Source organism: Ips typographus, linkage group LG4 (assembly GCF_016097725.1).
Source record: "Ips typographus isolate SLU linkage group LG4, UJ_Ityp_2.0, whole genome shotgun sequence".
In the NCBI taxonomy this organism is placed as follows: Eukaryota; Metazoa; Arthropoda; class Insecta; order Coleoptera; family Curculionidae; genus Ips; species Ips typographus.
The window spans coordinates 3,401,570-3,413,760 of record NC_138425.1 but is presented as its reverse complement, the minus strand read 5'-3'; the positions used below and the strand labels follow the sequence as shown (position 1 = coordinate 3,413,760).

The window sequence follows — 12,191 nt, the reverse complement described above, 5'->3', positions numbered from 1 at the left end:
ACGAAGATCATCCTTTTCGGGAATCCTGGATATTGAGGTCTACCTTGGTAAATAAATAATTCAGAATAGACCTATGATTCATCCACTAGGGAAAAACATTCAAAAACATGACAAGCCATGAACGTGAACATCAAAATATTAAAAACTATTCCAAAAGTAGGTAAACCTGTCGTAAATAAAAATAAAGTGATTGCCAATGTTGCTATGTAATACTATAAGGTTTTCCAGTAGGGGAAGACCTAACAACTTGTTGAAATGAGTAAACCAAATATTTGCATAATTATTATTTTACAATTTTCTTATTATCAAGTGATTAAAGAGCATTTATTTTGGTACATGTTTGAAGCGCACAAGGGAAAACGCAAATGATGGATGTTGGTTCTGAGACCAAACTTCCCAGGCAGAGGGAACAACACCGTATTTCGGTGGAAACGTGAAATGAACAACAAAGCTATATTGTCGTTGGAGAATCTGATTTTGTATCTGAAAAGACAGCAAAACTAGCAAATTATTACCAACGGGAGGAAAGAGAGAGAAGTGACTACAGGGTAGCCACTCACAATCTCTAAAACAGCATGCCGATCTTTGCTATAATTTTATATCAACGTTTGTACAAAAAAAATGTTAACAACAAAACTACAACCGGTGATTTGTAAGTAAATGTACATTTTAATTCTAAAGGCCTTTGACTAACAAATACATGATCTACAGAAATCCACGTAAAGCAGTTAATTTCCTTATATCTGGGTCATCACAATGTTAATAGATGAACGGAAATTTACCCATTTCAGGACCGGCGATGTCCTAATTGACGGATGTCATTAATAATCCAAGATTAATAATAGAGATTCCAATATTTGGTATTTAAATTAAAGACGGTTCGGGAGACAGGCGGTATTGTTTTAGGCAAAATTGCGTTACAGCAAAGTGTTAAATACTGTCACTTAAAATACAATAAGGCAGAGAACTGGTTAATTGAGGAAGAATAGTGTTTTAAATTGGTTTTCGTGAAAACACCTGCTCCAATCATAGATACTTTCAGGTTTTGGTAATTTATTAGTACAAAACTTAAGTTTAGTCTAGAGGTTATTCATTATGAATTAATGAAGTTTTCCTTCTCGGTCTTGAATATGGTAGGTACCTAAATGTTATATAGCCTGACTTCTTCTACCATTTAATTTTCCAGGATAAGTCCAATGCGCAGAAACCTATCTTCCTGTAACCAGAGCATTTTTTCATCTCTAAAAAAATACAAATATAAGTCAGCAGTTAATTTTTATTAGAATATAATTGCTATCATAAAGTATCTCAAACTACAGTTGAAATGAAATATGGCAGAAAAATAACGAAAACAGTGTCTGGTATATTCACTATAATGTTAAAAGTAGTAATCTCTCTGCGACTGTAAGCTAAAATAAGCCCCAAAAATCGAAATAAAGCAAATAATACAAATATACCTTTGAATTGGTATACGTTTTCATTCGCTTTTAATTTCGACTAGTAGTCCACAACTCCGATTACGCTTTGATATCAGATCGTAATAATAAAAATTTCACAAAGCCAAAAAGTATAAAATTCAGCTCAAAAGCGATGTCCTTAATCACAAAATTCCAAGTGTCTTGTTTTTATTGGAAAATCTGACCGAATAACCATCGAATCTCTCGAAGCTTGTCAGCTTATTGAGACATCAAACAGGTTGAATAAAATAGGATATTTAACTCTGCAGTGTGAATCGATAGATTTCTTTTTAACTTTTTTTTATAAAAATTAAGTGGAAATGAAAAAATAAAGGATAATTCTGTTTAAATTTTGTTTTTAGATATTTTTGTTAACATGTAATTAATAATAACATAAAAAAGTCTTGTTTCCCTTAAAGGCAGACTTGGGCTGCTTCTCATATATCTATATGCAGATAACCCAGTTATTTGAACAGAAAACTTTCAGAATTTTAGCTCTTGCACTACGCGAGCAGCACGCACAATGTATGATTGCTCCTTATCCATAGTCCTTATACGTATTACATATACGCTAAACCCATCCCTACACTAACCTAGCCTAAGTCAACTTCTTAGGCACAAAACTACCGTACTTTTAGATGTACAACTGGTACAGACCATTTACTAAATCATTTAAGAAACGTGTGATTGGAACATTTAAAGTCTTTCTACTTTAGACTGTTGACAAATATTATATACCTATATAGCCGGTTTCATAGCGTCCTGCGCCTTCCGGTTCCTAGCCTCCAGCCTCTTCTATCTTCCCTGTCCCCTAGTTGCAGGTTTCGTTCCGACATAGCTTTTTCTATTCCGCCGGTCCATGTCGCCTTGGGTCTTCCTCTTTTCCTCTTTTCTGTGGGCGTCCATTTGAGGATCTGCTTAGGTATTCTAGTATCTTCCATCCTCTCCACATGTCCATACCATATTAGTTGTCTACGTTGGATCTCTTCTACTATAGTTGTCTCTACCTTCATAATTTCCATAATTTTGTTATTCGTTATTTTTTCCAATCTCGACCTGCCTGCTGATCTACGCCAAAAGTCCATTCCTAAGAAAGATAGTAGCCGGCGTTCTAAATTTGTTGTTAATTGCCTTCAGCACTATACTTTTGAATATTGAGTGGTATAAGAGGTGCTTCTTTTCTCGAGAGATACATTTGGACCACAGGATCGAGTTCAGGCAGCCTATCACCTTTTTCCCTTTTTATAATTCGGTCCTCTATTTCTTTCTCTGTACGACCTCCGTTATCAATTTTTGTCCCCAGGTATGTATATTCAGTACAGCACCTTATCGTTTCGTTTTCTTGTGGGTGAAGGTCATCTCTGTCATTTCCAATACATAAATATTTGGTTTTGGAACGGTTTACTGACAGCCCCCATTTGGTGGTACTATTTTAATAGCTTTCTTGTCCTAAGTCCTCTTTGTCTCGTGCGATAACAACCTGGTCATCTGCAAAGTGCAGGGTGTATAAGGTTCTGTCATCACTTATTTGTATGCCCATCCCACTATCTTCTCCACTTTGTTCAGATAGATTTTAAATAGTGTGGGAGAGAGACAACAGCCCTACCTACCTTAAGCCCTTAGTAATTGGAAAGCTGTCTGAGATTTTGTTTTTCAATTTGATCTTAGATGTAGAATGGTCGTATAATTGTCTGACCGCAGCTATCAACGTGACATTAATTCGTATGCGTGTCGTATGCTTTTGTAAGATCGACAGACAGAAGATACGTCTCTCTGCTCCTGGCGGCTTTCTTTTCATTTAGTTGGACAAGGCTAAATATGTGGTTCAGACAAGAGCGACCGGCTCGAAAACCAGCTTGTTCTTCAATTTCCAGAGGACTGTACCCTTCCTCTATGAAGTCATCTTGTTTGTTTTCATTTTTGTGAATCGGGGTAATCCATGCTTCTTTTCATTTAGAGGGAATTCTTTCCCCGTTAATATATCTGGCAAACACTTCCCTTATATGCTTTACGACTTTTGACAAATTGCATTTAGTATTGTTCTATGTTCTATAGGATAAGTTTCTGGTGCTCCTCTACACAAGCAGATACAGTCTTTGTCGTGTAGAAAAACTTTTGATGTCTCTTCCATCTTTCGAACATCCGGTAAAGCCTATTTTAAATAAATATATTACATACACATACACATTACATACCCTCTGGTAATTTCAAGTTAATGAGATGACTAAAAAAGTCTGCGATTCGTGGTGCAAACCAAAAGTTTCAGTTGTCTTTCTTATACGTTTTAATATTTTCCTTAAATTAATTAAATATCCTCAAATCAGATTTTATAAAATGAAGCCATCCATATAATTTGCCATCCAACAGTTTGGAACTTGTTATTCAAAAACGTCGACAGCCAGACAGCCACAGTTCTAGCGGTTAAATGCAAACTTTTATTTAAATTCCTCAAAACAAAGCTAAGAAACGGAATTTACTTACGCAGTACTGCGTCCAAGCATGTGCTACCGTCCCCTTTTGTTTTTTAAACTTAAAACCACCCACCACCCCTACAAAGGAAACAGCTTTATAATTAATTATGGTTCTCTGGAAAGATCAATACTCTGCGTACTTAGTGCTTCCTGAACGTATTAAGGGCAAACAATACTCAATCATATAAAGCAGAAATCCTTAGCGAATTGAAGTGCCTACTGGAGAAATTTCATAGATACAAAATCAACTCTCAACTGCGCTCTGTCCATTACACAAATCCATTTAAACTTACTTCCGAGATTTATATACGAAAGTTAAAAGCTCTGCCGCACGAAAACAATTTCTGTGCTGCCAATTCGATCTCGTTACTCGGCCGGGGATTCGTCTGAAAGATATCAAATCTTTACTTTTCCAAACGTTGTTTGTTTTCTTTTATAGTAATTTCGTGTAAACACTTGAAAACGAGAGGCAATTTTGTTCAAATATCGATGCAGCGCTAAAACACCTAATGTATAGTTAATTTATTTTTCAGGAGTATTGTTCCATAGAGCTATCCTGATGTCCGGATCTGCTCTTAGTCCATGGGCCTTAGTGCACGAACCATCGAGGTATGCAGCTTTAGTGGCGATACACGCAAATTGTTCCCCTGAGCTGCCTCACTCACATCTACTCAAGTGCCTGCGGGAAAAGCCTTTGGAGACGCTTATGTCCACTCCAGTGGTGTCACCCGAGTTTTCTTTTGCTTTTGGGCCAAGTGTTGATGGAGTCGTTATTGATACTGGCGAACCACCAGGTAAGACTTTCCTTTTAAAAAGTAGTTTTGTAGTTGAAACACAATCGATAATCAATGAACACAAAGGGTTTCCTGCACACGGCAGGCAATAACCTTTTCAGTCGTTTAGCGTTCTCGAATTTCACGCAATTGGTATTCGCGTTAAAGTGGTTTTGCATGGCAATTCCGACGTAGAAAAACATATATTAGCTTTTTAAAGTGACTATTCCCCTACAGGCGACCCACCGCACTACACGGACTACGACAGCGGTTCCGGAAATACCGGAAAAACCTCAAAAGGGGAACCGCAAAACGCCATCAACATTCTAAACAGCGTGCTCCTCCGGAAATCTGTTAGATCGAAACTGAGCCGTTACGATTTGCTTTTGGGCGTCGTCAAGGCGGAGGCTTATTTTGCTTTTAATGGAGATGATGATCAGGTATGTTTTTGATGTTCGTTATAGATCGACTGCCGACGTAAATAGAGCTATTTTGGCTTTAAATTTGCATTTCTATCGTTATTTTCGATTGGAGTTGTATTCGTCTTGACAATAAAATTTAGTTTTCATTTTTTTTTGATATCGTATTAAGTTGACTGCCCCTGAATAAATTAAATTAGATGACAAGTGAGACATGCACAAGAGGAGTTTTGCACCAAACTTATTTTTGGTTAAAACTAGTGATGAGTGAATTAAATAAAAGTAAATATTTTACTCTACCAGGAAAATTTGACTGGTAAATTACAAATACTGCGTTTCTGGCAATGCAAATTCTGACACCGCTTTTCTCTCTCACAGTAACAAATTTTGTCTTGTTTTTCAAGTTATTGGATAGGAAATTTAATGAGGATTTAAAAAACATGTTTAAAACAGTCATTTTTTCAATCCAACTGGGTTTTACAGGTGATTTTGTCCCTGACTCTCCTTTCAAACTGTGTTTCTGGCAGTGCAAACTTTGACACCGCTTTTCTCCCTGATTGTACCAAATTGTGTATTTTTTTAGGTTACTGGATAGGAAATTTAATGAGTATTCCAAAAAGGTGCTTAAATCTGTCACTGTCTCACTCCAAGTGGGTTTGACAAGCTATTTTGGTTCTGACTGTCAAACTGTGCGCAAAAGTTGCAAAAATCAGGGCTTAAAAAAGTTTTCTAACAATATTCGATAGAAAACGTGTTTCTGAGATTTATGTCAGCTATTTTGACAGTGGTCACGTGACTGCCTAGCTAAATTATTATCCAAAAACCATGCGATATCTGTGACTTAAGTAAAAACTGTCAACATTACAAGTATAACAAAGTGTTACAGTTTAATACAGTTTTTTTACAGATTTTGAAACAAGACGTGTTTCTGAGATTTATGACAGTTATTTTGACAATTGTCAGGAAATTACAAATTTGTTTAAATGTATTTCCCTTAAAAAAATTGTTTAAAATTACCAGAATCCTGTAATAATGTCAAAAATCTTCTAAATACAGTCTCTATATGTTTCGTCAATCTTAGATAATCGTTTAAAATGTCCAGAAAACCTCTAAAAAATATTGCAAGCCTCCTAAAAATTGTTTAAAATGGTCAGAGGCTTTTACTCCTAAATCTTAGAACAATCGTTTAATGGCCAGAACCCCCTAAATATTAGCGGAATTCTCCTAAAAACTGTCAAGTGAAAAATTGTTTTAAATGGCAGGAAGCCTCTACAAATGCCCTAACCTTTAGAAAAATCAAAATAAAATAGCCAGAGGCTTTTACAAATTCTTTAGAAAAATCGTTTATATAATACCCAGAGGCATCTAAATATTATCGAAAACCTCCTCAAAATTGTCAGAGGCTTTTTCAAGAGTCCTGAACCTTATAAAAATTGTTTAAAATGGGTAGAAGCCTCTGAATATTGTTGAAGAAGTCCTAAATGTTGTCAGAATCCTCTACAAGTGTCTTCAATCTTGGAAAAATCGTTTATAATGATCAGATCTAAAAAAGGTGGGTTTAATTACAAATAACACATTCATTAATGTTTTTCGGTACCATTATTTAGTATTGACAAATCATTTTTCCTTCAATAATAATTGAGAAACCAGCAAAGGGAGAATCAATAACAGGAGAATTAATAATTACACTAAATCAGGCAACATTATCAGCGCTAAACTGAAACGTATCTCGTGACGTCACAAGGCACGTAGACCGAAATTCATCATTTTGGCGTGCTTGGTTTCCGTTTAAACGTTGATAAGTTCAGAAATAGAAAAAACTTTGCAGAACCATTTTTCATATGTAAATCAATTTAACAAAACAAAAAAAGTGTGTTATATCAACTTGCGTTTCAAATCGAACAGACACACTGTCATATGCAACTTAAAGTGTTGCTTCTGTTCGAATAGGGTCAGTAGCGACATACAATCGAAATGGTCTCTGCATTTTACAAATTCCAATTATGTTACCTATTTTGGCGGAAACTCGCCTGTCGAAAAATTTGAAAGGTGGACATTCAGGAAGCCGCCCGTGAAAATCCGGTCGAGCTGTCGGTTCGATAAAAGACAGAGCATTTTCCCAACTCCTGAACCTGACAGATGAGCCGGAGTTAAACCTAGAGTCGCGTCATAGATTTCCATAATTTATGTACTCCCCTCACTGGCGTCACTATCGATTCGATAGCGGATTCTTTAAAGCAGTATTGAACATTTAAATTAGTTCTCGCCAAATGAAAACAGTCCGCCATTACACTACTCAATGTATGACACATTATTGAATCTAAATTGCAAATTCCTCCGGAACGAATTATCATAGCGAATTGGCATTTTAAACATCGCTCTAATTGTTACTCTAATTTATGCCTGAATTTCCTCGTTCTATCGGAACCACAAATAATGAAAGAGATTATACATATAGAGGAGGGACATTCGCTATTTTCAATTTGGTAAATGGGTTCTCTAATTCATTAGGACAAAGAGCTCATTCATTGCCAACAGTTCAAAGTGTACTGTAAAATATAATAGACCAGTTAACTAATCACATAAAGCTGGCAAAACTGCAATGGTTACAGAATTCCTTCCACAATAATTATTGTAATATTATTAATGTAAGCCAGTGTACAGTGGTTACGTCATTCTGTTTAATGGAATTTAATCATGTGTAGGATTAACTTCATCCCCCTTTTTTTATAAACCGTTTTTGTCACTTTAATTATCATGAAATCATAAAGCAATTTTAAAATATTCAATGATAGACTTTTCTTAATTTATAAGTTGATTGAACAAAGTGGGTCCAGTGCTGTATTGCAACAATCTTTTGTAAACTATTGTGAATCAGCAGAAACTTTAATTAATTGAGAAGATTTCAAAAATATATTAAATGTTAGTGATTACTGATTACTCATGAAACTTGAAAGTAACTACTGCTGTATGCCTAAAAAGCTTAATATGCTTCTTGACTAGGTTGATAAATCACTATACCTATAAAGGAATAGTATATTAGATACTCAGGTGGAAAGTGTTTGATTTCTGTCGAGAAATTATCTCGAGACAGAAATTAAACTTTCTACCGTGGTTTGTATACTATTTTATTTTCAACCATTTATCAAAATCTCATCAAACTTTTAATAAATCATTCAGTTGAAATATTGATTGCTAATATTCTCGACAGAAATCAAACACTTTCCACCTGAGTATGTAATATACTATTTATTAACCAAACACATAATTAAATAAAACTTTTACTAAAGGTGTCACAGTAACAAATAACCATGAGAAAAAAGTTTACCGTATACTCATTTACTTAGCCTGACATATTAGTTAAACCAGCTCTATTTAGTACTGTAAGCGATTCAGAAATTGGTAAGACATTTTTAGTAGTTTTTCTTAATTAAATATTAGGCAATATTAGAATGAAATTTAACTTTAACAGTCTTTCTCGCATGCGTATATTTGGTATTATTATAGCCCTATCCATTTTACCACAGAAACTTGGTTTCTTCAAAATAGTCTATTGAATTAATCTTATTAGCTAAAAAACATCATTACGTAATTGCATTTGTAGGAGCAGTCAAAACGACGTTATAAATAAAACCTTACACAGAGTATAACAATGAACAGCCACTCCAATCCAACGTCGCACTGCAGACTAACCAAATTAAACTTTACACAATCCAGAGCAAAATCCGTTTAGTATTTAGTTAATTCACATATCGAGCTTATCTTTTATAGTCTAGCCTTTGCTCTAGTTGCGGGAGCTCATTGTGAAAACTACCTGGCACCGAATACTTTTTAGAAAATTAAACGTTTTTTAACTCCCCGGGGCGATCTATTTTTTCTGTACACCGATGCAATTTCCGTTATCTCGTCCACTGGATAAATCATAATTTCTGTAGTCTTGAAACTTTGCCAACTGCCATTGTTCGCCTGTTCTGTAATTGAGTTATCGGCCGGAAATGAGACGACATCGATCGATTGCAGTCGCCTTTTCCCCTTTTCTTTTTAGATCCATTCACAGTGTTTTACTGACTTCAAATTGGTTTATAATGAACTTTTTCTTGTCTGCACTAGACGTATTTCGCTCAACGTTCAAAATCATTTAAACAAAGTCAAGCAATTGTATGTTAGTTTATAACGGATTCCTATCCGGTTATTAGAAACTAAGCTAAATGAGTAAATGACAAAAGAAACATATGAGATTAAGCTTTTGTCAGAAGATGGTTGGTATTCATCTAGAACCTAGCTACAAATGGAACCACCAAACATTAAGAAAAACCTTGTGAAGAGCCCCAACACTCGTTCTGACTACGAAAAGTAGTGTTGGGACTGTCCAACGATATGGAAACGCTTAAATACAACTGAGAAATGTGTCCAGTTAAAGTTAAGAAAATATGACCATGTTCAAAGGATGGTGATAATATAATTGTGATACAAACTGCCGCAAAAAGAATTTTTCCAGAAACGTGGAACCGCATGCATTGACGCAACAGAGAGAAACAAAGTGAAAAATGTAATAATGAACATCATAGTGCAAGAGAGATCAAAGTAGTGAACTGTAAGTCATTAACAACATTTCCTTGTACTTAGATCAATAACAGGGCTATTCAGGGTTTTTTGTAATAAGAATTTTCGGAGTTAACAAACAAATTGGAATGGATGTTGATATATTATTACCATGTAGCAGGTACCAAGGACAGCCAAAATGATGAACAGGTTCGTTCTCAAGCGTATTAAAAAAATTTGTAAACTCTTAAAAAAATAAAAAAGAAAAACAAACACGAAAAAAAAATGACGATAAATGGCAGAGATAGAGAGAAAATTCGAATAGAATAAAGTCGAAAGATCTTGAATATTAAATATTTGTTAAATATGCATAGACGTAAGAGGAAACAGGTTGCATATATCCTTTATTAGCAGTCAGTTGTTAGCTGGAAATAGGCACTTGGCTCACTATTACCTTAAAATATTTTGGTTAAGAAGGAAAGGGTGGGAAAGGTGAACGTGGAAGAAACGAATACACATGTGGGGGGACGGAACAGTAAGAGTGAGAATCGAGATGAAAGAAAGAGTGAGATGATTGAAGCTGATGCTCAGGTTGAGTGTAGCAGATATCTGAAGCCCAAATAGGGTTTAGAAAACTTTAGACTCTTTCGCTTTGTAATTATTTATATATTTAAAAAAAAAAAAAACGGCTTAAGTTGTTTTGAATTTTCTGTAAAAATCGAGTGTGAATGTTCTGAATGTATAGGGTGTTCGATTTAAAATAACAAAATTATGTTTGACTTTCGGTATAAACAAAAGTTTCCAAAAACACAACCGTCTTAATTGTAACTACTTTTTTGCATATTAATGTTTTTGGTGGTGGAACACCCTAAATATGACGTTTCCAAGATTAATAAACAAGAAACAACCAAATCCTTTGCAAATTATTTTTATTACCTAACCAACACCAAAAACCAAAAGATAACCCCAACATTGTGTAAATATCCTTTTTTGTTATTAAGTCCCATCTTGAATTATGCGGCCGCGCTTAATCCCAGTGATTCGAACATGGTTTCGTCTGACAAACAAATCTAAGTATGGTCGAACAGTTCACATCGTACCATTTCCAGTTTTTCGGTGTACGTTGTTTACGAATACGTTGTTTACGAACTTCAAGGCAGTCTCTCACCTTTTTTAAATTATTGGGTGCGCCAGGGGCCCAATGCCTGTAAGTCAAATGTCTTCCATTAACGAACCAAACAAATGGGGATGGGGAAATATTGTCCCCCTGTCTTCCCGACGTCCAGTATCTTGCACCCCCTGCAGTAAATACAAAAAAATAGTTAAGTGAAAAGTTAATAGCTAGATTGCAACCAAATATTTAGGAACCGTTTAACGGTGACATTTTGCACCTCAACTGTCACATTTAGGACTAAACTCAGCTTAAATACTTTGGTGCAATTGACCATTAAAGAGCAAACCTTTCACGTTAGCGTTCCTATTAACAGCCAATTGAAAACGTCTTTGCTCCTCCGCTGACTCTATGCTGGCTAATTCTGTTCCATTTTGCTGACATTTGATGTAAGCGTCAATCCAGGTGGCTCCTTCGTTACTTATGTAATATTGTTTAATAAATCTAAAACCTGTAAAATTAAAATTAACAATAAATATGTATATTACGAATATAATATGGCTTTGGTGTGCAACAATATGGGATGGTCAAATATGCATTTAACACAATGTTTATATTTATTGTAAAATTTAAAATAATCGTTTACCTTCGACATGCACCAATGTTATACCAGAAAAACACAAAATTAACAACGAAGTAACCAAATTATTATACATCTTGTTGGGCTGAAATAGAACTGTAACTGTACTGGATGGTTTACCCTATTTATACCACTGAATATCAAATACCCTATTATTACAAACTTAATTCTTTATGTGGTATAATCTCCTAACCTCATAATTAAAAACCTATTTATAAAAAAAACCTTAAAAACCTTTTAGATACAGCAATATAGACTATAACAAGCTAAAAATTAAATACATTTTTAAACCTTTTGACGTAATATACTAAAGCACTGAACTAAATACTTAAAGGCCAACTAGAAAATTGCTGCTAATGATAACGCAAGGTGGAATTACAAAACAATAACAATTTTTTTGCTTATTCAAAGTTTAGTATTGTGAGGTAGACAATAAGTTGCTTTTATGCCTTACAATGTAGGAAGTAAATGTACTTCTCTGCGCCTAAAATTTTGAAAAGAATCTGATTTAAATTCGTCCGTATCCACTCACTTTAGAATTCAATGAGTTCCTCTTGGATTTTCTTTGAAATAATTTTAAAAGAGCCATAAACAAATTGGAATGGATGGGGATATACGTCCATTATTACCATGTAGCAGGTACCAAGGACAGCCAAATTGATGAACAAATACGTTCTCAAGCGTATGAAAAAAGCTTGTGAACTCTTAAAAAGAGAAAAAAGAAAAGAATGCCTAGTTGAGTTACATAATGCGCAATTGTAAATATCAATTTCTGCAA

The 12,191-nt window shown here is 34.8% G+C and overlaps 2 protein-coding genes across 4 annotated transcripts in view; one reads left to right on the top strand and one right to left on the bottom strand.

Annotated features, from left to right (window-relative positions):
- The window catches only part of Nlg3 (Neuroligin 3), a 197,420-nt gene that overhangs the window by 147,810 nt on the left and 37,419 nt on the right, over positions 1-12,191 (top strand). For all 3 annotated transcript variants that reach the window (XM_081978889.1, XM_081978890.1, XM_081978891.1), the window contains exons 4-5: positions 4,462-4,722; positions 4,939-5,141. In XM_081978889.1, the coding sequence (XP_081835015.1) occupies positions 4,462-4,722; positions 4,939-5,141 (464 nt within the window). The remainder of the gene's footprint in view (positions 1-4,461; positions 4,723-4,938; positions 5,142-12,191) is intronic.
- Positions 10,575-11,555, bottom strand: LOC145728553 (salivary C-type lectin 2-like). The gene is made up of 3 exons (XM_081978892.1): positions 11,420-11,555; positions 11,123-11,284; positions 10,575-10,961 (listed from the first exon to the last, which is right to left on the bottom strand). Exons 1-3 carry the CDS (start codon positions 11,487-11,489, stop codon positions 10,690-10,692), a joined length of 504 nt encoding a protein of 167 aa, XP_081835018.1. The 5' UTR covers positions 11,490-11,555; the 3' UTR covers positions 10,575-10,689.

Coding starts and splice junctions, on each gene's coding strand:
- LOC145728553 (XM_081978892.1), bottom strand. CDS start 11,489: ATGTATAATAATTTGGTTACTTCGTTGTTAATTTTGTGTTTTTCTGGT. Junction 11,285..11,419: donor AACATTGGTGCATGTCGAAG/GTAAACGATTAT, acceptor TTAATTTTACAG/GTTTTAGATTTATTAAACAA. Junction 10,962..11,122: donor TAGGAACGCTAACGTGAAAG/GTTTGCTCTTTA, acceptor TATTTACTGCAG/GGGGTGCAAGATACTGGACG.